The following is a 26,652-nucleotide window of genomic DNA, read 5'->3' as shown; positions in this document are numbered from 1 at the left end:
ATTTTTTTGGATTTGTTTTATTTTATACATATACATAAAACTTAGAACATTTATTTCTTTTCAAAGCACATTTTCTAACTGCTTGTTGCTAATTTTTATATACTGATTTTTCCACAACACATGCATTGATTTGCATTCCTAGTTGCCCATCTAAAATCCTTATTTAACTGTCCCATTAATTCCAAAAACGTGTAGCTTGTGTTCTGATTTCTAAGGAAATAACTATACTGTCAATGGATAATGAGTTTCCCTTATCTGAATTTTAACATATTTTTCTCAAAAACAAAAACAAAAAAACGAAAAACAAGGATGCTATAGAATTATTTCGGCAAACTATGCAGTACATAAAAACAAGGCTGCACAATAATGACGTCCTTGGATGAAAGCTGCAGGCGAAAATAAATGTCGGCGAATCCACATTGATATCAATTAATAACTAAGTCAATGCGGCGAAGGGACAGCTCTTCCCGACAGCGCTTCTCTTAAGCCCTCGGGCTGGAGGCGAAGGCTGGGCCAGGGCGGGCGGAGGGAGCCTGGAACCCTGGGGCCGACGCCCGCCCACGGCGAGAGGTCTGGACCCCAGTGCAGCACCCAGCAATAGCGAGGGCGGGCACTAGGGTCTCTGTACCGCGCGGGTCCAGCGGAGGCCGCGGAGCCTCTTGGGACGCGCACATCCGGGTCCCGGCGCGCACGCGCACTTGCGCCGAACATGGCGGCCGCCGGCGGCGGTAGTGCCGCTGCTGCCGGTTCCGCCAGCTCCCCTGAGGTGAGTCCGCCGGGCCCCTCGCCCTTTCCGTGCCCCGGTTTCCCCTGAGGGCGGTGTGTGTGTCACGGGGGGCGGTGTCCGTTGGGTCCGAGTGGCGCAGGAGTGGAGCGTCTGCCGGCGGGTTTCCCGCGGGCAGTGGGCGCGTCCGACTCGGAGGGCCTGGGGTCCGTCCGGGGCGCAGCGGCCCTCGCGAGCGGGGACGCCTCCGGCGGGTGTAGACGCCCCCCTTCTGTGGGTGGGGATGCTCTCCTTCTGCTGTGTGGACGTTCCCTGCAGTTGAGGACGCCCCCTGGCGAGTGTGGACAACCCCCTTCGGGTGTGGACGCTCCCTTTTCGGGTGAGGACACGCCAGCGGTTTTCTCCGTGTTGCTCGGCGGTTCCGCGCTAGTATCAAGCTCGTCGCTTAGGGACCGTTTTGCCCCTGTCTGCCGCGTGTCCTGGCCCGGCCGCTGGGGCCACCGCCGGTCTGCAGCCCTTCTGCTGCCAGGTGGTGGCTGCTGCCAGGTGGTGGGAGGGCCGGTGTGGGCGTCGGTGGATCTCGGGCCCAGGTGGCCACATTGCGCTCGCAGACTGTGCGGTTTCCCACCACCCGGCAGACCCGCAGGTGTCAGATCACCTTTCCCCACCCATCTAATAGCTGCTAAATCAGGCTTTGCTGCCGCCTTTTTCCACCTGTTAGTGGCCACTTCGCTTTTCTCTTCCTTGATTTAGTGCTTCATTTCCTTAGCTCCTCCTTGCCCAGTAGCTTATGGTAAAAGTTTTGCTACTAATAGAAAAGTTGAGATACTTGTGCGTCCTTATACCAACCCATTAACACCCGCTGAACTTGCTGTGTACCCTGTGTTTGTTCTCCAATGGCAGATATCGCTCCAGTTCCCCCTCAAACACCTCGGTATGCTTAACACCAATTAGGGTTCAATATTGCTTTTTAAATTTTTGAGGGAAAAACGCCTGACAGTGAAATGCACAGATCTTCATTTTATCACTGGATGAGTTTTGACAAATGCAGTCCAAACCTTTTTCAAAATTACCATCACCCGAGAAAGATCCTTTATGCTTTGCCAGTTAAAAAATTTTTTTTGCTTGTTAAGAACTTGGGCTTGTAAAAACATGTTTTGAACACCAAGCCTTTATTTTTTCCACTCACAGGAAGTAACTTTTCTCCCTTCTATTGCTTGTTTCTCTCCCTTTGCACCCGACTTTTTATTTTGAAAAGTTTTATACCTACAGAAATGGTGCAGGAATAGTTCAATGAATACTTGTAAAACCATCCAGATTATCAAGTTATTAACACTTTGCCTCATTAGCTTTACCTTTCTTTTCTCCCTGACTCAAACACATCTTTTTATATTTTACACACACATCCCCAAGAAGATAAAAGGTTTATTACTCACGTAATGAGACTGTCATGGAGAGCAGGGCAGGCTTCCCAAGGTCATGCAAAAAAAGCGTGAGTGGGACTTCCAGTGGTTAAGACGCGCTTCCACTGCAGTGTGAGGGTTCGATCCCTGGTCGGGGGAACTAAGATCCCGCATGTCACGTGGCTCGGCCAGAAAGCAAACAAAGCTTGAGAGAGTAGGAAAAGGAGGACTGCTGGGCTTTTATAGTGATTAATGGGGTTGGGGTGAGGATGGCCTTGCATTTGTTGGGTCTCACATGGTTTGAACTTCCTGCCAACACCAAGGAGAAAGCACTGAAGCTTTCTTGTTAGTTTGCCTAGATTTTAGAAGGAGAAGGGGCAGTAGGTGGTGGTGAGGGCTGGGGTTGAATGCTGTTAGCAGTCAGTCATCAAAAATGAAGTCAGATTCGTATCCCATCCTCGTCGGCAAAAGAAAAAAGAAAAAAAAAATGAAGTCAGGCTGTTAACCACAGTTGGTAATCAGGTGGGTAACTTTATTAGCACAGGGCTAAAGTTAGTGGCAAACAATTTATTTTTGTTAAAGGATGTATCATTTGAACAAGTAAACATTATCATGTGTGGTCCACAGAGATGGCAAGAACGACGCAGATGGGGTCAGACAGCTGAGGTCTGGCAACCATTGATGTCAAACATCCAGTCATCAGGCTTAAGTGGATCCCTCTGAAGGGTCACAGAGACTGGGTATAAAGCCCTTCAGAGGCGAGTGCCTGGGAATGGAATTCCCCACAAGCTTTAAATCTCAAGATACCAGAGACATGCCAAGTGGAGTCTAGGCCAGTAGTTCTGACTGCAGTAGATCCAACACCTGCTTATCTTTTTAAATAGCTGCGTTGAGGTATAATTCACATACCATATAATTCATCCTCTTAAGGTACACAGTTCAGTGCTTTTTAGTATATTCACTAGGTTGTGTATCCATCACCAATATCAGTTTTAGAATATTTTCATCATCCCCCTCAAAGAAAACCTCTGCCCATTAGCATTCACTTCCCATTTCCTCCATCCCTCTCAGCCCCAGGCAGTTATTAGTCTACTTTCTATCTCTGCATTTGCCTGTTCTAGACATTTCATGTAAATGGGCATACAATATGTAGTCCTTTGCTTTGGCTTCTTTCATTTAACAGTGTTTTCAGGGTTCATCCACATTGTAGCATGTATTGGTGCTTGGTTCATTTTTATGGATGAATGATATTCCATTGTATGAATATATTACATTTTGTTTATCCATTCATCAGTTGATAGCCATTTGAGTTACTTCCCTTTTGGGAGTATTATGAATAATGCTTCTATGAACCTTCACACACAAGTTTTGTGGGGTTTTTTGTGTTTTTTGTTTTGTTTTGGTGGACATATGTCTTCCTTTCTCTTGGATAACCTAGAAGTGGAACTGATTGTAACCATCCTAGTGGGTGCGAAATGGTATCTCGTTGTGTTTTTTTTTTTTTTTTCCTCAATGAAATGGGACTTTATTTATATTTAGTGCAAATTACACTTCCAGGACTTCAGCTTGGAGCTATCCCCCTGTGTACATAGGAATAATAACATTAGGTTTAAGGTTATCACTGTAATAGCAACAGATAGGAAACAACCTAAATGTTCCTCTGGAGCAGATTAAATAAATTACCATATATTCATTCAGTAGAACCTTATGTAGCCAAAAAAGGAAGGAGTTTCTTTGTTCCTTACATACTGATGTGGAATGATCTCCACTGAGGAAAACACTGTATATAGTTTGTTATCATTTGTATAAAAACCCCCATGTACATGTGTTCCTTTAGGCACAAAATCTTTCTCAAAATGATATAGGAAACTAGTGACAGTGCCAGACTCCAGGAAGAGGAACTAGAAGCTGGAGGACAACAGAAACCACTTTTGTATTGACCCAGGAGGAAAGTTATGTATTTAACCTTTTTTTCCATTAAAAAAAAAATTACAGACTGATTATACATCTGAAAAATTACGAGAGTAATTTATGGCTGCAGAAAAAAACACAAAAGTCTTCTTATGAGAATCACTATAAAGTTATAATGTAAATACATTTTTTTTTTTTTTTTTTTTTTTTGGCACACGGGCTTAGTTGCTCCGCGGCATGTGGGATCTTCCAGGAGCTGGGATTGAACCCGTGACCTCTGCATTGTCAGGCGGATTCTTAACCACTGCACCACCTAGGAAGCCCTGTAAATACATTTTTTAAATGTAAAAAGACACAAAATCTCCTTTATAGACAATTTCTCTTTTATCTACCATGTAATGTCAAATGTGCCTGTAATCCCATAAGATCAAATGCATCATTACGAAAAAACATGCATGCTAGACTGAATTCCACTGAGGACAAAGGCCATTATTTTAAATACTTTTAAATTCCCCAGTTCCTGATAGGGTTCTCGGAACACAGTTTCTTGATTAATGAATAGCAAATTGATTTATTGCTTAAATTAGCAACTATGAAGCTTCCTGACAACAAGATAAAATTAGTGGATAATTCACCAGAAACTGGCTTCTAGATTTTCACTTTAATTACTACTTTGAAACAACATAATTTAGTACCAGCTGTTTAAACACCCAATATAATTGTTAGACTATGAAATCAGCATTATTTATATCTCATCAGCTATAAAAAAACTCATGAATTTTTCTTTTGAAAATGGTAGTAGAAATCCTGAAGAATAAGGGAGAGACTACTAATTAAAGGTCATGTTTACTAATCTAGCACCATAATTCCGTTCTCAGGACCTCCCAAGTGGCTGGAAGGAGGAAGGGAAGAAGTGAGGATGTTGGAAAAGTAAGGTCTGTTCTTTACTTGTGGCTCCATTTGTGCTGTAAGGCAATGCAGGGTCTAGCAAAGAAGAAAACTGCTGAGGCTGGAGATTAAAACAAAAGCTTTTGGTTCAGATGGTAAAGGAGGCCCTCAAGAACAGGAGAATCAGTTTATCCAGGAGGCAGTGCTGGAGTCAGCCTCACGAACTAGGGGGTTTCTTCTTGGTGTCCACATCCTTTTTAATTTCTTCAAGCTTTTTAGCCAGGTTTGGTATGTCATGGTTTTGAGCCAGATATATTCCCACCACGTTGCCAAGAGTAAATCCAAGCAGAAACTGGAGTATGGCGTCGGCAAGGAGGGCTCTCGATGTGGTTTTGATTTGCAGTTCCCTGATGGTTAATGATATTGAGCTTCTTTTCATTGTGCTTATTGGCCATTTGTATATCTTCTTTGGAGAACTGTCTATTTGGATCCTTTGCCCATTTATGAAATGGATTATTGGTCTTTTTACTATTGGATTGTAAATGTTGTTTATTCTGGATACCAGTGCCTTATCAGATATATGATTTGCAGATATTTTATCCTGCCCCGTAGATTGTCTTTTTACTTTCTTACTGACATTCTTTGAAGCACAAAAGGTTTTAATTTTGATTAGTCCAGTTTATCTACTATGTCACTTGTGCTTTTGGTGTTGTATCCAGGTTTCTGAAGACTTATGCCTATGCTCACTCTTTATGATCAGTAGTTGCAATGTGCCTTTTACTGTCTTGAAAAGAATTTTATAGATAATATTAAATATCCATATAATTTTAAAAATTAAATGTGAAGAATTAGTAAAAGGAAAGACATTTGTATTAAAAAAATTATTTCTATATTTAAATGTTTGGCACAGCTACCTAGAAGACATAGGAAGCAGTCTGGTGCTGGAGACTGTAGGTTTGGATTAAGAGATATAGGACAGTCAATTCATTGTCTTCAGTGAAATTGAATGAGGTGAGGTATGGCTGGATGCTGCTGAAACAGTGAGTGTTGTATTAAATAGGAACGGAAGAAAGTACCTTGGTGGAAGCAGGTTCTAAGCACTTATTCAGGTAAGGCAGCCCAGGCTGTCTGGATGATCTGGGGTGACAGGTGAAGGATCAGTCACCCCCTCTGCTATGACCTGAAACAACATCAGGACGATTTATCACAGAAAACAGTTCTCCAGACAGACCTGAAGTCTCAGCATATGAGGCAACATTCAATGTGTAGAAAGCCTTAGAGACCACGTTCTTTGGTGGCCATGGGGAAGAGAAGGACAGGCTGGGGAAAATTAGTCATACTGGGGCTCGAGAGAAGTGGTATTGTGAATATCTGAGGTCAGGTTCACAGGAAGAGTTGGGGGGGCAGAGAACGCCCCATATTTGTGAACAGCATCAAGATGAATTTTTTACAACATAGTTTTGTATCATTGTACTGCCAGAAATAGCAATACACAGATATATATGAGGGCAAATGAGGGCAGTAATATGAGATTTAAAAAACTACCTTAATTAATGTAGTGCAGTGCAGTTCCTGCATTAAATACCCTAATTTAATACTGTTTTCCCGAAGGCTGTCTTCATGTCCTCGTGTGTGCTTGTGATTGTTTGGTTTTTTTTGCAGTAACCACTGTGGCACTCAGGGCCTCATCAATTGAGCGTAGAGTTGGAATGGCCAGTTTTCATCAAGGAGAGAGATGCGGGATAGGGAATGAGCTCATGAATTCAGGCCTGTATCTCGATTTCCTCTCAACTTCCTTCTCCTAAACAAAGGTGCCTTTCCCCTGATGTCTTGTAGCACATGTAGGACACGTCCTGTACTGCAGTACCACAGGTTGATACCTGCAGGGACTTTGGTCCACAAGATGGTCAAGCATTGGCGGGGGTGGGGGGCAGTCCCAGCTGTGTTGGCATATATGCATCCTGGTCCAGGCCCATCAGATGCTCGCAGTTCCCCCTGCTTCCATCTTTGTGACAGCCTGACACCTCCACAGATTTCTGGATGCCCCAGAGAAGTACTGCCAAGGTCAAGAGCCTGCAGGTCAGGCTGGGGAAAGCTTGTCCCCTCATAGGTGTAAATTTACTTATCACAGCTTTATTGAGATGTAATTCATATACCATATGATTCATTTATTCAAAGTGCACAAGTCAGTGGTTTTTAATATATTCACAGAGTTGTGCAACCATAACCACTATGTATTTCCAAAACGTTTTCATCAGCCCAAGAAGAAACAGCATACACATAAGCATTCACTCCCCATACACCCTTCTCCCGGCTGCTGGCAGCCACTAATTGACTTTCAGTCTGTATGGAATAGCTTCTTCTGGATGTTTCATTTAATTGGGATCATACAATAGTGAGTCTTTTGTGTCAGAGTTCTTTTACTGAGTATAATGTTTTTAAGATTCATCTGTGTCATTGAAGCATTTATCAGTACTTCACTTCTTAAGGCTGAAGAATATTCCCTTGTGTGTATTTCCACATTTTGTTTGTCCATTCATTGGTTGATAGACATTTATTTGGGTTGTTTCCACTTCTGTTTATCATGAATTGTGCTGCTCTGCACTCATGATTCATGTAGAAGTTTATGTGTAGACATATGTTTACATTTTTCTTGAGTAGATACTTATGAGTGCGATTGCAGGGTCTTATGATACCTTGATGTTTAACTTTTCGAGGAACTGTCAGACTGTCTTCCAAAGCAGCTGCACCATTTTACATTCCCCACAATAGTGTGTAAGGGTTCCAGTTTCTCCACATCCTCACAACACTTGTTATTGTCTTTTTTTGGGAGGGGAGGCGAGTTGCACAGCTTACGGGATCTTAGTTCCCTGACCAGGAATTGATTAGCATTTCCCTAATGACTCATGATGTTGATAATCTTTTCATGTGCTCTTTGGCCATCTGTATGTCTTCATTTCTTTCTTACTTTTTTTTAAATAAATGTATATATGTATGTATGTATGTATTGGCTGTGTTGGGTCTTCATTGCTGCACACTGGCTTTCTCTAGTTGTGGAGATCGGGGGCTACTCTTCGTTGTGGTGTGTGGGCTCCTCATTGCAGCAGCTTCTCTTGTGGAGCATGGGCTCTAGATGAGTGGGCTTCAGTAGTTGTGGCATGTGGGCTCAGTAGTTGTGGCTCATGGGATCTAGAGCACAGGCTCAGTAGTTGTGGCTCACGGGCTTAGTTGCTCTGTGGCAATCCCTGACCAGGGATGCAACCTATGTGCCCTGCACTGGCAGGCAGATTCTTAACCACTGCGCCACCAGGGAAGTCCCCTGTGTGTCTTCTTTGGAGAAATGTCTATTCAGATCCTTTGCCTATTTTTAAAATTTGGGTTGTCCTGTATTTATTGGGCTATAAGAATTTTTTATATCTTCTACAAGTCCTTTATCAGATACATGCTTTGTAAATATTTTCTCCCATTTGGTAGGTTGAATTTTTGCTCTCTTAGTGGTATGTTAAGTCCTATTTCAATAAAGGAAGTATCTTTTAGGGATGAAATGGACATTCCCTTTGCTCCTCAAGGCGTGTTCCCTTCCATATCTCCAAGATAGTTGTGATCACAGCTTTGGTGGGTGTGTTGCCGGGGCATTTAATGTTTTTACTTCGAGAATATTTTGTGTGTCTGAAAATTTTCACTAAGTGGTATCACCCTATATGTGTTGGACCTACCTCATTTCTTTTAAGTGCACACATGCATCCTCCCCTTACAGGCCTGCAGGGAGGTGCTCTTTGTCTCTTGTTTCCACAAGACAACTGTAGGCCACCCAGCCCCAAGTCTACTCAGAAGGCCCAATGGAGGAAACATGCAGCATGGTAACAAGGCAGCCTCAAGAGGTCTGAAAAGTAGGAGCAGCCAGGAGTCATAGCTGGGGATATGGTCCTACTGACCAGCTGACCCCTCTGCATCACTGTTGAATGCTGTGGACCTAGCAGGCATCTGGGGTCTTGGCTTCAGAGTGAACAGTTCTGATATTTACTCATGTATGATGTTTGCCTTAATTCCCCATGTTCGTAGTTGATAAGAATTTTTATCATGAGTTGGAGCTTTCCTTAAAATACTTTATCAGTTTATCGATGTAGGGTAAAGGGGTTTACTACTTTAATCTGAGAACATTTTGATCATGAGTCTGGGTGAGATGTGTTCAAATTACTTTCTGAATTTATTGAGATAGGATATAGGGGGCTGTCTCCTACTGTAATCTGCAAATGTCAGGAATCCTATCAGTAGATGTTGTAATGTTTCATAGTCTTTGCTTTTCTAGGATAAATCCAGTGTTGCCATTTTGATAACTTTCTTCTGTTTCTTAATTAAATCCCCTTTTTATCACCTATGTATGCCTTTTTGTTCATTTTTTTATGATTACTCTTGCCAAAGGTAATTTCATTAGTCTTTTCAAATAACAGACTTTTGGTTTTCTTCTTAGCCGTTTCCTTATTTTTGGTTTCTGTAATTTTTGCTCTTACCTTTATTATCACCTTCCTTCTACCTCCTGTTGGTTTTCTCTGTGACTCTTTCTCTTACTTCTTAAGTTGAACAGTGATGTCACTAATTTTCAGTCTTCTCTTTAAAATACAAGCATTAGAGAGTTCCCTGGTGGTCCAGTGGTTAGGACTCTGTGCTTTCACTGCTGAGGGCTCAGGTTCAGTCCCTGGTCAGGGAACTAAGATCCCACGAGGTTTGACCCCCCCCCCAAAAAAAAAAAAAACAAAAAAGGAAACAAACAAAAAACCCCAAACAAACAAAATCCCCATACATTAAAGACCAACATTTTCTGCCTAGGAACTACGTTAGCTGCATCCTCCTTTGCCATACATTTTGAGATGTGCCATCATCATCAGTTGTTCAATTCTCCGTGTTTTCTAAGTAGGGGCTTTCTAATTTTCATCAAGATTTCTCTTTGATCTGTGACTTACTGAGAAACAGGTTTTCATTTTTCCAAATAAATAGGCTTTCCTTTTAAACTTACTGTTATTTTTTGTATTTGGTGTTCTTTGTTACTGTTTTTTTTTTTTTTTAAGAACTATTATTAAGATATAATTGACATACAATAAATTGCATGTATTTAAAGTGTATTCTGTTACTGGTTTTTAACTTGACCACATTTGTAGTCAAGAGACTGTGGTCTGGCCTTTGTTGAACTTACTCTTTGGCCTGATTTATGGCCAGTGTTAGCAAAGTTGCAGTTGAGCTTGGAAAGCCTTTGGCTCTCCTTGCTAGTGGCCCTTCATTCAGCTGTGTGACCAGGCTGCCTAATTACATTCTCTCATGCTTATCTCTGTTCAGTCTTTCTGCATTTGCATTTCTGAAAGAGGTTCATTAACCTTCCCAGTGTGGTTGGATTTGCTGACTTGGCTCAGTATTTGGAGGCATGCTGTTAATGTAGACATCTTTGCCATTGTTGTATTGCCCTGTTATCATCCTTGAAGTTTATTCTTGGTTAGCAAAGAAGCATTCAACCTTTGTTTGCTTAGCATTTGTCTGGTCCAGACTTTTGCATTTGTCTTCTGTGTCCTTTTGCTTCTGGTGTCTGTTACAAACACATTTTTTAATGCTGTCTGACACAGTGTCTTTATCTTGCCAATCAAAACCACTTATAGTTATTGTTATTGGTGATGTCCTATTTTATACTTTATATCTTAACCTGTCCTTTCTGAGCTTTACCCTCTTACCACCTTCTTCTGGATTGATCTGACTCCCCTCCCCCCCCTTTTCTTTATGATTCTTTTCTCCTATAACAAGGTTTTCCCCCTTGAGCACTATCGACGTTTAGGGCTGGCCATTCTATGTTATGAGCATCTTTCTTGTGTTTTAAAGGTGTTTAGCAGCATCCCTAAATTTCAGTAGCATCTGCTCCCTATTTATGACAACCAAAAGTGTTGAAAACTGTCTCTGGTTGAGAACCACTGCTCTGTGGGCTGGGAATTTTTATATGACATTCTTTTATTCTTGACCTGACCAGGTCTGACAGGAATCATGAACAATATAAGAATGTCAGGATACTTAATTTTTCCACTCTTTTTTCATCTCACAGGCCACGACCATTCAGTATGTTAGTCTCTCCCGTTGTTAACCCCCGAGTCATTGTTACTGCTGCATTTTGTATAGTCAGTGCTGAACTTTATTTAAATACATGTTCTCTCTGTTCTGGATTTTTCTAATTCTTTTGGCAGGTGTCCTTGGAGATAAACTCTTGCTTTTGCTTTTCTGAAGCTGTCTTTATCTTACTTTCACTCTTGAACAATTATGTATCTGACAGTTTTTTCCCTCAGCGCTTTGACAGTAACCATCCATTACTATCAGGTTTCTGGTTTTGTTACTAAGTTATCACAGTACTCTTCATTCCTTCACTGGTGATCTGCCTTTTTCCTGCTGGCCTTTAAGACCATATCCATATGTATAGCTTGATGTCCACTTATGCTTGGGACTTGGGCTTTCTGAGTCTCAGATGCCACCAAGTGGAATTATACGGTGGTGGAATGTGCCCGTTTTATGTTTTGGTGGCTGCTACCAAATTCTACTGCTGAGCCGACTGACCATTTTATGTGCATGCCAACTCTCTTCTTGTATGACCTGCTTGAGGTTTATATTATTATGCCTTGTTTTACTTTTACTCATATGAAATGTGCATATTTTGTATTCTTAAAATTGCAGTTTGTAATTGCCTTTAGGTGAGAATGAGCAAGAATTCATGTATTCAGGACATTTCTATTTTCTCTCCATGAACTTCCTCTTTGTATCCTTTACCCATTTTTTTTTCCCTTTTATGTGCTGTTTTGTAAGAATTTTTTTATAGCTCTCAGGCACTATTCCTTTCTCTCTTTTATACTTTATAGTATTGTCTCTCCACCTACCACCTGTGTTTTGACTCTTACTGTGTTTTTTGTTGTTTGGAGAATTTTAATGTTGGTATCAAAGTTGTTAATCCTTGTCTATATGGTTTTTGCTTATTAAGCCTTTTTGATCAAAGAATGCCCCATTCACAAAGGTACCCTACATAATTTAACCTTTGATTTTATGTTGAGGTCTTTATCCATTTGAAGTTTTTTAAAAATATATTTTCTGAGATAAGGGTCTAATTTCATTTTACCTAAAAAAAATATTATTGGGAGCCAGTTTTTCTGATATCTTCAAATCAAAGGGCGAGAGGATGGTTAGAGAAGGGGCCATGACAGAGAAGACACCAGCAGCCATTTATAGAACTGTCCATCCCTAATTCAGAGCCAGCCTCACACATGACGTAGTTCTCCTGATAACCCTGCAGGGAGGTTGTTGACAGATCTAGGAATTTCAGAACTTTCAGGTCACCAGGCATGTGTTTTGTCCCATCCATGAAAGCAGAACTCTGACCACAAAGGTGGGGTGAGAACTGCCCATTCACTGCTGTCATAAGCCTGCTGTGAAGTGGAGGCTCTGGCCTGTGTACTGATTGTTGGTAGGGGAAGTGGGTGGCGGGGACCAGCACACGGTGGCTGAGATGTGTTCTTGTGTGAGCAGTGGCACCTGGCCTCTGGTCTCCCACGCCTCAGGCTAACCTTTTGGTGATATCTACCCCCAACGCCATTCCTCCTGCCTGTTCTCTAGGAGGATGAAAATGCCATGCAGCTCTTCCTGAACCTGTTCTTGGCTCGATCCCTCAACTCTTCCTGTATTTCCCCCAGTATCGATCTGAATTTCAAAAAGAAAACAAAAACACACACACACCTGGCCTGTCATCATTTTTCACTCCTCTTCCAGACGCAGCTTCATGTACTTAAGTCTGTCTTTTTCATTCTTTGCTTTCCAGCCTGGGACACAAGATTGAAAAGGACAGCTAAGAACATTCCTGAGCAAGAACTGTGCTGTGACATGGAGATGGAAGGGTTTACGAGAGAGGGTTCTCATCTCCCCATTCTAGGTAACAGTCGGGATGGTGAGAGCCAGCAGGGACCTTTGAGCCCATCAGCCTTAACCCAGGAGAAACCAGGAGCTGAGGAAGCCATTCGTGAATATCCTGTATTTGTGGAGCATTTGCGGGTGAGCCCAGACCTTCCGCAGCGTCAGAGAGTTCCGGCAACAAATGGTTTCCATGCACGTGGCTCAGATGTTAAAAGTCTGGATTGTGACCCAGCTTTGCATAATTGTCGGAAAAGTTATATAGCTAAGAGATCGGGTGACAGTGACACCTGTGGGAAGGCCTTCAGCCATTCTGTGGAAGTTATTCAATTTGGAAGAACTCAAACTAGAGAGAAACCCTATAAATACCCTGAAAGTGTTAAGTCTTTCAACCATCTTACCCCTCTTGGTGAACAAAAAATGATGAAAAGAGGGAAGAAACTGTATGAAGGTAAGCACTTTGGGGACATCTTCACCTTGAGTTCATCTCTTAATGAAAACAGGAGGAGCAGCCCTGGAGAGAAATTGTATAAATGTACTGAATGTGGCAAGTGCTTCAAACGGAACTCTTCTCTTGTTTTGCATCACCGAACTCATACTGGAGAGAAACCTTATACCTGTAATGAGTGTGGAAAATCCTTCTCCAAGAACTATAACCTGATTGTGCATCAAAGAATCCATACAGGAGAGAAGCCCTATAAATGCAGTAAATGCGGGAAAGCCTTCAGCGATGGGTCGGCTCTGACGCAACACCAGAGGATTCACACGGGGGAGAAACCTTACGAATGTCTAGAATGTGGGAAAACCTTCAACCGAAATTCGTCCCTGATTCTGCATCAAAGAACTCACACAGGGGAAAAACCATATAGATGTAATGAGTGTGGGAAGCCTTTCACGGACATCTCCCACCTCACTGTGCATCTCAGAATCCACACTGGGGAGAAGCCCTATGAGTGTAGCAAATGTGGAAAGGCCTTCCGAGATGGCTCGTACCTCACCCAGCACGAGAGGACTCACACTGGAGAGAAGCCCTTTGAATGTGTGGAGTGCGGGAAATCCTTCAACCGTAACTCTCACCTCATCGTGCATCAGAAGATCCATTCTGGGGAGAAACCCTACGCGTGTAAAGAATGTGGGAAAACGTTCATTGAGAGTGCCTACCTCATCAGGCACCAGAGGATCCACACCGGTGAGAAGCCCTACGGCTGTGACCAGTGTCAGAAACTTTTCAGGAACATAGCTGGCCTCATCCGTCACCAGAGGACTCATACTGGTGAGAAGCCCTACGAGTGCAATCAGTGTGGCAAAGCTTTCAGGGACAGCTCCTGTCTGACAAAGCACCAGAGGATTCACACTAAGGAGACCCCATACCAGTGTCCGGAATGTGGGAAGTCCTTCAAGCAGAACTCTCACCTGGCTGTACATCAGAGACTCCACAGCAGGGAGGGTCCCAGCCATTGTCCTCAGTGTGGGAAAACATTCAGAAGGACCTCTTCCCTCATCCGACACCAAAGGTCACACCCCGGAGAACAGCCTGTGGACGTTTAATGAACGTGGGCCACACTCATCTCCCGACTGGCTCTCGGAAACCTAGGTGAAGGAGAAGTGTCTTCTGGGTGGCTTCTCCCTGTCAGTGGAAGAGACAGCTTTGGGCTATCCAGTGAATTGAGGAATGTGAGACATTTCTTAGCCATACTGTTAAGTCTGTACATTAGGGAACTCTTGGAGAGGATACAGGATGGTAATAAATGTGGCAAAGGCTTCAGGGGTGATTCAGCCTGTACCAAACATGGTAGTGCATACACTGGAATAAAGCCTTTGAAAATCAGGTAGATACTTCCCTGGAGGACCCACCTACCCATATGTCAGAGCCCTTAAGCTGGAAAGAGCCTGTGTAATTGGATGAGGAATCCTTTAGCAGAGAGTGTCTGCCTTACTGTATGTAAGCAAACTCTTACTGGATTCCAGCGAGGGAAGCTTCCGGCAGGAGCCCTGACTGTCTTGCCTGTGTCAGCAAAGGCGTGCTTGTGCTGGTGAGAAAGCCCACCCAGTGTTCCACCCACAGCAACCACAGAATCACAGAGGATTGCTGTTTGAACATATTTTCTGCTAGATGCCGAGGGCTTGTGTCAGCGGGGCAGCTGGGTGAGGAAGTCGCTTGTGAGTGAACAATGATGTTATCCCTCTTAAGTGGAGACTGAAGCAGGTTCCTCCAGGAAGGAAAAGGCTGCTGCTGAGAAATGTGATGTGTTGCTTTAGTCGTTGAGACAAGCAGAAAAACACCAGGTGGTTATGTTTACGTTGTCACCCTCATTGTTCATTTGGACACTTGTGATTTGTTTCGTGCAGCCACGCCAAACCATAATGATAAAGGTTTTGTAGTCATATTGAAAACACTTATAATGTGGCCCGCAACCGAAAGCATAAAATAGGAGATTTTCGGTTGCTACAGCCATATAAAGGCGTGCACACATATAGGTGTCGGCTGGAAGTTGATTGTGGAGAAATAAACGTGGTTTTCCTAAGGGACTGTTAATTGTGTATGATTTTTCCTCTACCACGAATCATACATTGTTGTTGCAATCATTTGATGAGGAATAAAAAGGTGGAGGTAAAAGGAGGTGAGTTTGGGGTTTCTTTGGACCTTTTTAAAACCAGAAGTGGCTAGGTCAGGGTCCCAGGGTGTCTGTAAACGTGGATGGGGGCATCCAGGCAGAAGTTTCCCTGGAATCAGCATCCCACAGCTCAGGGCCTAAGAATAATTTCCTTCTTTGGGTCTTGGATGCTGAGAGGGTGTTACTGTGGAGGAACAGGTGAATGTCCAGGAGTGGAGAGCAGGAGGCTACAGAGAGGCCTGGGAGGAGCTGGGAGCATCCCTCTTGCGGCCGTGCAGTGCTGGCTGGGTGAGAGCTGCTTGCACAGGTTGGTGTAGCCTCAGAGCCCTGGGGTGGCTCCCCGTGCACTTGTGACTTGTTCCTGTGGAGGCAGAGTCAGAGGGAAGGCCACTGAGGTAATTAAAGCTGTGAGATAATAAACCTGCCTTGTTTTAAGCTGCTAGGTTTGTGGTACTTTGTTACGGCAACAATAGAAAACTAACACGAGCATTAAAGAAAACTGCCTGCCCTTTCTCTCTTTTTTCTGATCCTCCTTGTGCTCTTTCAGCCTGCTCCTGACTGAGACTGCAGGGCCACTGATGATCTGCACCTCACCTTCATACAAGTGAGGAAAAGCATCCCTGTCCCGGGACAACGCAAGAGGAAAACTCTCCCCTCGCAGCAGTGTTCACTTTGGAGGCAGTACTGCTGGGTGCCGGGCGAGTCTACACCAGTGCTAACAGCTGAGGCTGAGAAAGCTGGGGCAGCCCCTGACAAGCCTTGCCTGACCGGTGACCAGTACAACTGGTTTTAACCATTCCTCTGGTGGCCAGTACGGCTGGTTTCAACCATTCCCTTCCAGACCCAGGCCCTCCTCTGTTCTCCCACAGGCTAGGTTGCAGAACTTCATTAACAGCAGTCAGGAGGCTTTGATCCCTGGTCAGGGAACTAAGATCCCATATACCGTGTGGTGGGGTGGCCAAAAAATAAAAAAACAAGCAAACATAGCGGTTAGGAACCCTCGTTGGTAGGCTGAATAATGTCCTCCCACATATGTCTACATCCTAATCCGTGGAAGGAACGATTCAGTCAAAGCTTTTCCTGGATTACCTGGGTGGGCCCAGTGTCAAGTCATCGCAGGGGTCTCATAAGAGGAAGGCAGGAGGATCCGAGTCAGAAGAGGGGATGTGACAATGGAGCCGCTTCTAGCAGCCGTAAAAGGCAGGCACACTGGTGTCCTCCCTGGAGCCTCCAGAAGGAACCAGGCCTGGTGACACCTTGATTTTAGCCCCACGTGACTCATTTCTGATTTCTGGTCTCCAGGGTACGTTTGTGGAGTTCTAAGCCACAAGGTCTGTGGTGGTCTGTCGCAGCAGCCATAGGAAATGAATATGTTGCCCTTTCTAGTTCTTTTAGGACTTTAACCTTCCCTGCTTCTGCCCGGAGAAGTATTTAGTGTGCATACCCTTGCCCAGCAAGTTAATAAACTCAGCTTGGGAGAAAAAAAAAAAAGGAATTCCCTGGCAGTCCAGTGCTTAGGACTCTGTGCTTCCATGGCGGGGGGTGGCGGGAAATGGGGGTGGGCTGGGATTGAATCCCTGGTCGAGGAACTAAGATCCCCGAAAGGTGCGGGAAAACAACAACAAACCCCTCTGGTGGTGTCTGTCTGCTGCTTTAAGAGTCGGCGTGGCCTGTTCAGCCAGGTGCCCTTTGGGGAATTTCAGAACTAGCCTGGAAAATTAAGTCCTATTAATGAACAGCCATTAGTGAAAAGAGAGCTAAGAAAAGTTAAGGAAGAGATGCCCTGAACCGAAACTCCCAGCTCCGTCCCCTTCGCTGGCTGAGGGGAAGGCACCTTTCAGCATCCGAACAGAAGTCCATCTCCTAACAAAGTGTGGAAGTTCATAGATGGCCATCCTCTCGCTGTGTCCTCAAGTGGTGGAAGGGGCAAGAGAGCTCTCTGGGATCTTATGAGGGCACTGGTTCCATTCAAGAGGACTGCATCCTCAGAGCTAATCACCTCCCAGAGGCCCCAGTCGAACATACCAGCATGTTGGAGAGAAGGAGCTCAACACAAAAGGGATGGGGTGGCGGGAAGACAAACGTTCAGTCTGTGACAGTATGTAGGTTTTCACTCCTCTTGGTTAAATACCTAGGAGTGCGATTGTGGGTCATTACAGTAAGTCTATGTTGAACTTTGTAAGAAACTGCAAAGCTCCTGTCCAAAGTGGTTGTACCATCTTGTTTTCCCACCAGCAACAAATGAGATGTTCTGAGGCTTTGCATCCTGGCCAGCCTTTGAAATTTCAGTTTTGCTTTGCAGTCGTTCAGATAGGTGTAGAGAGGCTGTGAAAGTAATTTTCACCTTCTGGTATTAAGGTAAACTGTGCAGCAGTAACAAATGACAGCAAGCATCTCAACACCAAGGCTCCGTGTCTACTGCAGCTCAGCTGCTGCTCTCCTCCATGCTGCCATCACTCTGGGGCCAGCGCTCTCGGAGCTGCCTCTCTGCCTGGGGCATTGCTGGCCTCACCACAGAGTAAGAGAAGACAGGTGGACCCATGCAGGGGCTCTGAAAGCTCACCTCTCACCGCCAAGGCAAGTCCGTGACCCAGCCTGACGGCACTGGCACAGGAACCTGTAATCTGCCAGAGACAGCAAATATTCTCAACCATCATACCGGTTTCCTCTGTTTCTTTGTTTTTTTTCTGGCCTGGTCATAATGTTTTAGTTGATAGCACCTGTCACTTCCCTGTCCCGTCTTCTCCCAGCCCCCCCTTGGTCATTGTTTGTGATTCAGTGGCCTCCCTGCCCTTCCTCAAACAAGCTAGGGCCTCTGCAATCCCTGTTCTCTCCGTGGGGAACGTCTTCCCCCAAGAGCTGGGCTCACCTCACCTCCTGCAGTCCATCACCCACACATCACCTTCTCAGTGAGGCCTTCCCCTACTACCTGCTCCACAGTCACACTCTGTCCTCTTTCCCTGCACTGCGTTGTCTCCACAGCGTCAACCGCCATCCAACGGATGCGTGATCCGTGATGCATTGTGCTTGTTTACCTTCCCTGCTGGACTGTAAACACCTTGGCCTGTTTTCTGCTTTATCCCCAGCTGCTAGAATACCACAGCAAGTACTCAATAAATGTTTGTTGAGCTAAAAGAGTTAGATGGTGGTAAACCGCCGTGACTGAACAATGGGCCACCGCACCTGGGGTGCATGTCTTTGTTGTTTTCTGATTCTGAAGTAATCCTTGCTCACTGAAAGTCAAGAGTTGCAACGTCCAGAAGAATATGAAAATAAGAAATTGCGTCCAGAGTCTCATCTTTCATCAGCAATCACTGTTCATGTTTTGGAAAACGTCTTCCAGTTCATTCAATCAGCAAACACTTGATGAGCGTCTCATATGTATGTCAGGACGTTGGTCCTCGTAGAGTCTAACTGGGAGCACGACAGACTGTGTCATTTCGGGACAAAGGAACGTACATCAAAATGACACACTGATATTTTACATAAAGTTCACCAAAGACACATCGTCCAGGTAAGCACATACAGCGTGAGCAGTAAGTCACGATGACCCCCTACAGATTTGGAAAAGCACCCGGGCCCCGCCCCCGGCGCCCGGCCCCGCCCCCGGCGCCCGGCCCCGCCCCCGGCGCCCGGCCCCGCCCCCGGCGCCCGGCCCCGCCCCCGGCGCCCGGCGTCTCTTGAAAAGCCTCGTCCCGAAACAGCGCGTGCGCACAGCCAGGCGGTTCGCTGACTTCGTGTCCGGCGGCCCGGCGCTGGGAGTTCCCTTGAAGGGCTTCTCGGGCCCCGGTTTTCACCCCCAGGGCGGGGAGCGAGGCCTGGGCCTGGCTGTGGGGAGCGTCGGGGAGTCTAAGGCGGCTGGGCGCTGCGCGGCGGCCACCTCCGGGCGGGGCGCCTTTGCCCGAGTGTCACGGCCCCCTCCTCTCCCCTTCTCGCCGTGGGGTGCAGACCCCTTGTTCCCTCCTCCAGTGGCGCGCAGACCCCCCCAGTCTTGCTAACTCCCCGTGCGGTACGGACCCCCTCTTCCCTCCTACGCCGAGGGCGCGGACCCCCTATTCTCTCCTCGCCGTGAGGTGCAGACCCCCGTTCTCCTCCTCCCGTGTCACACAGACCCCCCAATCGTCACTCCTCCCCGTGAGGTACGGACCCCCTGTTCCCTCCTACCCTTAAGGCCTGGACCCCCTATTCTCTCCTCCCCGCGAGGTGCAGACCCCCGTTCTCCTCTTCCCGTGGGGCGCGGACCCCTATATCCCTCTCCTCTTCCTTTTCTCTTCCTTTCTCCTCCCTTGTCTTCTCCCCTTGGGCGCGACTCCCCAGCCTCCACCTGGTCCTTGCCTCGCCCTCTCACTCCCTCACCCCTTAAGGGGCGCGGCCCCCCCCCCCCCGCGCCCCCCTGCCCAGGTTCAAACGCTACCCCCCCAAGGTTTGGGCTTGCACAACCTGTTGTCTCCTGTGTCCCACTCCCAAGGGTGCTTTCGCCTCTTTGTGTCTTCCTCACCCAACAGCCCTGTTCCTGTCCGTCCCTCGTTCCTCTTCCAAAGACCCGTTCATCCCTGCCCACTGTGAACTCTCCCTCACCCCCAAACCCCAAACGGACTTGCCCTTCCCCACAGGCCCCTAATGCCCTGAAGCTGCCCTCCACTCTCACCCCCCATCCCCCGCACAGATACCTCAGACTTTGGGGTCCCCAGCAGAACCTCAGGGCCCCAAAGCCAGTCCTTCCACTCTCTGTAAATAGCGTCTCCTCCTTCTGCGCACATTCCTCAGCGTCCACCTTGATGTTCCTCTTTCACCAACCCCACATCATCTCTGCCTGAAAATCCCATGCCTGTAAGTCCAGTATATTTCCAGAATTCAACCACTTCACCAGCCCTTCTCCTTGTTAGGGGACTCCTCCCTGCTCCCCTGCCTCTGCCCTCCCCGCTGTCCGTTCCCCATGAGGAGCCAGCTAGGAGCCTGTCACGTTATGTGTCACATCTTGTCCCATCTCTGCTCCAAGTCCCCCGTGGCCCCCCTTGCTGGGTAACAGCCAGAATCCTTCAGGGGCTGGGCTGCTGGCCAGGAGCTCTTTGCTGCTGGACTGTGGGTGGTAAGGCGCTTGCATCTCAGTGAACGTCAGAGCCCCGCCTCCTTGCTTGAGCAGCGTGTTCCCTGGATCTGGTTGGTTTCTGAGGTGTGGATAGTGCTGGAGATGGGAGGGCCACCAGCCCTACCTCCAGAAACTGACCCAGGTGTGTGTGCTTCCTGAGTTTGCAGTGAGTGAGTGATAGCGGCAGATTTCGCATTCTATCCGTTGTCTGCGTCTCCCCACTAGAATGCCAGCTCCACCAGGTGGAGGTCTTCATCTGTCTCATCCGTTGATGAATCATCCCTGCCTAAACAGGGCCTGGCACACAGCAGGTGTTCCGTAAACATCGCCGAGTGAGTGGGAAAGGACCGTTTCTTTGCGACCAGGGGAGGAGCTGGTTCCTGTCCAAGAGCCTCGAGATTGTAGAGAGGGTGTGGGATACATGTAGCAAACACGCACCTGGTGTCTCCAGGCTGTTGTTGCAGCTTTTCCCTTTATGATATCAGTAGCCTCGAGCACTATGGTGTGGGGTTGGGGGGCGGTGTTTGGAATTGATATGTTCAGTGTGTGAACCTCTGCAGCCTGCTTCTCTCACCAGCCTATTGTGTACTAAGTGGAGCTTTCTGCACACACTGCTTTCACTACTGTATAGTATTCCACCTTGTGGGGGTGTCACAATTTATTCCCCCTCCTTTTGGTTGATGGCATCTTGGAAATTTGCCATTTTCAACAATCCCAAGAGTGCCCCAGGGGGCATCTTGAACATGTGTCCTTGTGAAATGGGTAGGGACTTCTTCAGCCTGGTGGTTTTCAAGGTGTTTTGACCCAGGCATTGTAAGAAACACATTTATATCACCACCCCATACATAGGTAACTAAGCAAAAGTTTGATAAAACAACACTATGTGTGAGGTCCTCTTATGTTAGTTTTGTTTTTTAAGATTTATTTTATTATTTATTATTTACTTATTTATTGGCTGCGTTGGGTCTTCGTTGCTGCTCAGGCCTTCTCTGGTTGTGGCGAGGGGGAGGGGCTACTCTTCGTTGCGGTGCTCGGGCTTCTCATTGAGGTGGCTTCTCTTGTTTCGGGGCATGGGCTCTAGGTGTGCGGGCCTCAGTAGTCGCGGCATGTGGGCTCAGTAGTTGTGGCTTGTAGGCTCTAGAGCACAGGCTCAGTAGTTGTGGTGCATGGGCTTAGTTGCCCCGAGGCATGTGGAATCTTCCCACCCCAGGGATCGAATCTGTGTCCCCTGCATTGGCAGGTGGATTCTTAACCCTTGCAGCACCAGGGAAGCCCCCTCTTATGTTAGTTTTGAATTTTAATTTCTATCATTTTAAAAAGAATGACAGTGTTGATTCACCACAAAGCTGTGTGGTTTACTTCTTGAACCTGGGCCACAGCAGTGAAAGCACCAAGTCCTAACTGCTGGACCGCCAGGGAATTCCCTGCTGTGTGGTTTAAATTTTGATTTAAACTCAAAATTATAGTCCAAAGAGGCTGTGCCGTCTTTTCCAATAAAGACACAGTAATGATATGGACACTACCAATAATATAATATTAACTGGGAAAAACAAAAAAAAAGAAGACCCAGAATTGTCTGTACAGTTTGACTTTGTGTGAAAAAGATTCTGCAGGAAGAAAACAGGAAGTAAATGCACCGAAGACTTAATTTTCTTTGTATTTTGTTTTCCAAGTTTTCTATAATGAGTGTGTGTTATATTAATTTTATAGTGACTTTTTAAAAAAAGATTTATTTATATATTGGCTGTGTTGGGTCTTTGTTGCTGCGCATGAGCTTTCTCTAGATGCTGCAGGCGGGGGCTATCCTTGATTGTGGTGCTCAGGCTTCTCTTGTTGTGGAGCATGGGCGTCAGTAGCTGTGGCACTCGGCGTCAGTAGTTGTGGCTCGCAGGCTGTAGACCACAGGCTCAGTAGTTGTGGTGCACGGGCTTAGTTATTCCTCGGCATGTGGGATCTTGCCAGACTAGAGATCGAACCCGTGTCCCCTGCATTGTCCACTGCATTGGCAGGCGGATTCTTAACCACTGGGCCACCAGGGAAGTCCCTGTAGTGACATTTTTAATAATAAAATATTTAAACAGAATTTGATAACAGGTTTTATTTAAATAGGATGCTCCCCTATTGAATCTAAAATAGAATTGTTTGCCCTACTTCATTTACTTGCAACTTCTCAGAAACATACTTAACTCATAGCACAAAGAGATAAAATAGCTTTCACTTTGGATCAGCTGCCAGCTGTGGGAAGCAGCTGGAGGGCCAGGCAATTCTGGAGCTGGCTGGAGGGAACTGAGTGGCTCGGATGGCTCTGCCTTGCCTCAGCCAACCCCAGTTCTTCGAGGCAGAGTGGAGATGTCCAAACCACCCCAGCCTTCCTGTTTTCTCCTGCATCAAGATCTACTGTGTAGCAAGGATTTTACAAGTCAGCGTTTTCCCGGGGTGGTAAGTTGGTGGTTTTTGTACAGGTCCCAGCTAGTATCATATTTTCCCCACTAGAATGCCTGTAACCATCTCTCTCTCTTTTTTAAAGAACACAGAAGAAGTTCATTGTTTCCCAAGATCACATTTCCAATGACAGAGCAAAGATTCAAATTCAAGTCTATACTGTAAACATCTCTTGAACATGTTTTGAGAAAACTGTTATAAATTTATTCTCACCTGGGTGTTAATGGATGCTGATCCCTGACGTAGTTCCTCTCCCTTAGGAGTGTTAACGTCCCTTAGGAGTGTTAACGTTTCGCCTGCCTAGTTTCTATTTTAAGTTTCCAAAATGGTAACGGAAAAGTTGAAAAAAACATAATGAACACCCATCACCCACCATCTAGATTTATATGCGTGCAATATGTAACAGTTATGTAGTATGTATTTGTAATATGTATATTTGTGAATGCATATTTATGCATATTTGTGTATACATATTTTAACCTGCATATTTGTGTGTGTGTGTGTGTGTATACACGTTTATATGTGCATATGTGTATTGGGTTGGCCAAAAAGTTCATTTGAGTTTCCAATCCAAATGAACTTTTTGGCCAACCCAATGTATTTGGTATATGTGTATGTATATTATGAGTGTATGTGTGTCTGTGTATATTTATGTGTATGTGCATGTATATTTACTTCTGTGTATAATATGTATATTTCTTTGTGTGTGCGTATAACCATTTGAATGTAGGTGCAGGTATGACACTTTACCCTTAAATATGTCAGGACATAAATTCTGAGAATAAAGGCATTCTTCTGCACTGCCAAAATTCTATTATTGCTAAGAAAACTAGCAATAATTCCCTGTATCATCTGATAGTCTATTCCTATTCAAATTTTCCCAGTTGTCCCTATTGCCTTTTTCTTAAATTTATTTTTTTATTGAACCATAATTGATTTACAATGTTGTGTTAATTTTTGCTCTACAGCAAAGTGAGTCAGTTATGCACATATATACATTCTTTTTATGTTCTTTTCCATTATGCTTTATCCCAGGATATTGAATATAGTTCATTGTGCTTTACAGTAGGACCTTGTTGTTTATCTAGTCTATATGTAATAGTTTGTGTCTACTAACCCTGAACTCAGTCTATCCCTCCCTCACCCCCTAGGCCCTTGATAACCCCAAGTCTGTTCTCTATGGCTGTGAGTCTGTTTCTGTTCCATAGATATGTTCATTTGTGTCATATTTTAGATTCTACCTATACATATAGGAAAATTCATACTGGAGAGGAATCCTCTCCATTATGTGTATGGGTCATGGAAAATCCTTCAGCCTCAATGGTCATTTCATTGTGCGTCAAAAAAACTGTTCTGGGGAGAAACCGTATAATATACTTTGAGAGTGTTTACTTCATCAGGCACAGAGGACTCATACTGGTGAGGAGCCCTACGAGTATAGTCAGTGTGGCAAAGCTTTCAGGACAGCTTCTGTCTGACCAAGCATGAGAAGATGCATGATCAGGAGCCCCTGTACCTGTGTGTCAAATGTGGGACAGGGTTCCAGAGCAGCAGTGCTCTTATTAGACACCAGAGTTGGCACAATGAGACACTTCTGGAAAGTCAGTGGATGTGACAATGGCTCTCTCTGATTCTCTTTACTTATGCAGTGTCAGAAACTTCATACTGAAGGACAGGTCTTTACTTCCTTTTTTTTTTTTTTTTTTTGGGCACACGGGCTTAGTTGTTCCGCGGCATGTGGGATCTTCCTGGAGCTGGGATCGAACCCGTGACCTCTGCATTGGCAGGTGGATTCTTAACCACTGCGCCACCTAGGAAGCCCAGGGCAGGTCTTTAAAAATAATGAAGTTCATCCTTTACTTCTCAGAACAGAAACCCTTGAGACATTGTGTTTGTGTAAGAAACTGGGAGAATTCTTCTGCCACATTGCTGAACTTACTGGAAGGAAACTCTAGAAATGTAACAAATGTGTTAAAACCTTCAGGGACTGTGCTAATAAACATGCATAAGACTGTGACATATCACAGTGAAACCTGAAGGAAGGTGATACAGTTGAGAAAGGGGACCAGGGTGGCAAGGGGAACTTACTTCTTGTGGCATTTCTGTTGTTACATGATGTGCAAATAAAAATCTAGGAATGGAATTAATGTGGGAAACATTTAAACTGGGACTCCTGCTGTACGTTGCGTTAGAAAATTTAATGTGATGATTTTGAGGTTTCAGTGAGAGCTCTGGTTGAAACTCTTTGGTAAAAGGAATGTTTTTTTTTTTTAATTTTTATTTATTTTTTTAGGAATGTATTTTTGAATTAGCCAATATGGTGTGATAATACAGGAAGGTCCCTTAAGGTGACGCTAACCCTAGTATGACAGAAAGCTCATACTAGAGATGTACAGAAAACGTGCACTTCATGTGGGAAAGCTTCCACCTGGAGATCTGATCTTCCAGAGTGATGCTGTCTGATGGAAATATAATGTGAGCCACATGTATAATTTCAAATTCTTTAGTGGCCACATTTTTTTTTAAAGTAATAAGGAGGGGCTTCCTAGGTGGCGCAGTGGTTGAGAATCTGCCTGCCAATGCAGGGGACACGGGTTCGATCCCTGCTCCAGGAAGATCCCACATGCCGTGGAACGACTAAGCCTGTGCGCCGCAACTATTGAGCCTACGCTTTAGAGCCCGTGAGCCACAACTATTGAGCCCATGTACTGCAACTACTGAAGCCCACGCACCTAGAGCCTGTGCTCGGCAACAAGAGAAGCCACAGCAGTGAGGAGCCCATGCACCGCAACTAAAAAGAAAGCCCACTCACAGCAGAAAAGACCCAACACAGCCAACAAAATAAATAAATAAATTTATTTAAAAAAAAGTAATAAGAAAAGAGGTGAAATTAATGTCAGTAACATTTTATTTTACCACCTATATTCCAAATACTAATAATTTAAACATATAACACTCACTACATTTCAGATCCTCTGTAACTGTGCATCTAGTGGCTACTTCATCGGACAGCATGGCTCCAGTGTCTCAGCGAATGAGTTCTGGAGGGGAGCCACTTACAGAGCAACTGTCTGATGACAAGCCCACAGTCAGGTTTTTAACACATTTCTAGAAAAAGTGTGTGCCTGGAAGTTAGTCCTGACATAGAACCCTAAGGACTCAACTGTATTCCATTTATTCTAATATGCACGTTCTTTTCACATTTTAACATCTCAGAAATCAGGTTAAATGATGGCATCCTGTAGTTTAATCGGTGGCCTTTTGTCTTCTCATTTGCATTTTGTCTTCACAAAATGTGCATCTTACCATCAGTTGTGTCTTAGGTCTGATGAAATCACTAATATCAGGAGGAGGAATTAAATGACTAGTGAGATTCATTCATTTAAGGAAACTAGAGCTTTCAAGGAAGAGACCACTGCTGGGATGATGATGAACGGCCTGTCTGTTGAAACAGAAGGTGGCTATGTAGTCCCTGTCATGTTGCTGCATATTAAGTGTTGTCTGATTCCTTTCTTGTAGCTTGTATCGCCTGTAATTGTTATCATTTATTGCAAGACTGAAAATTCTTCTGAGGTGGAGGAAGCGAAACACAGAAGTATGCATAGGCTCCTAACAAGCTGGTTAAACGGGAAAGAGTTCCTGACGTCATGGGCTTCTGTT

General features: G+C 45.1%; 2 protein-coding genes across 5 annotated transcripts; one reads left to right on the top strand and one right to left on the bottom strand.

Moving 5' to 3' along the window:
* Positions 1-4,936: 4,936 nt before the first annotated feature.
* LOC130843055 (short transmembrane mitochondrial protein 1-like) lies at positions 4,937-5,851 on the bottom strand. Its single transcript, XM_057719715.1, has 2 exons — positions 5,841-5,851; positions 4,937-5,333 (listed from the first exon to the last, which is right to left on the bottom strand). The coding sequence occupies exons 1-2, from the start codon at positions 5,849-5,851 to the stop codon at positions 5,144-5,146; spliced, it is 201 nt and encodes a 66-aa protein (XP_057575698.1). The 3' UTR covers positions 4,937-5,143.
* Positions 5,852-6,588: 737 nt separating this feature from the next.
* On the top strand, positions 6,589-18,623 carry ZNF329 (zinc finger protein 329). Of its 4 annotated transcripts, XR_009050633.1 has the most exons (4): positions 6,589-6,693; positions 12,758-15,132; positions 16,009-16,764; positions 17,820-18,623. XR_009050633.1 is itself a non-coding variant. In XM_057719481.1 (3 exons), the coding sequence occupies exons 1-2, from the start codon at positions 6,636-6,638 to the stop codon at positions 14,392-14,394; spliced, it is 1,695 nt and encodes a 564-aa protein (XP_057575464.1). In that variant the 5' UTR covers positions 6,589-6,635; the 3' UTR covers positions 14,395-14,440; positions 16,009-16,955. The 4 variants fall into 4 exon arrangements, 2 of the variants coding, with proteins under 2 accessions (XP_057575464.1, XP_057575463.1); XR_009050632.1 differs by lacking the exon at positions 17,820-18,623 and having other exon boundaries at positions 16,009-16,955; XM_057719481.1 differs by lacking the exon at positions 17,820-18,623 and having other exon boundaries at positions 12,758-14,440; positions 16,009-16,955.
* The last annotated feature ends 8,029 nt before the right edge of the window (positions 18,624-26,652 follow it).

This window comes from Hippopotamus amphibius, unplaced genomic scaffold (genome assembly GCF_030028045.1).
Source record: "Hippopotamus amphibius kiboko isolate mHipAmp2 unplaced genomic scaffold, mHipAmp2.hap2 H_1, whole genome shotgun sequence".
NCBI classification, from domain to species: domain Eukaryota; kingdom Metazoa; phylum Chordata; class Mammalia; order Artiodactyla; family Hippopotamidae; genus Hippopotamus; species Hippopotamus amphibius.
Note: the sequence above shows the minus strand (reverse complement) of the source record. Positions and strands in the feature narration are given on the sequence as shown.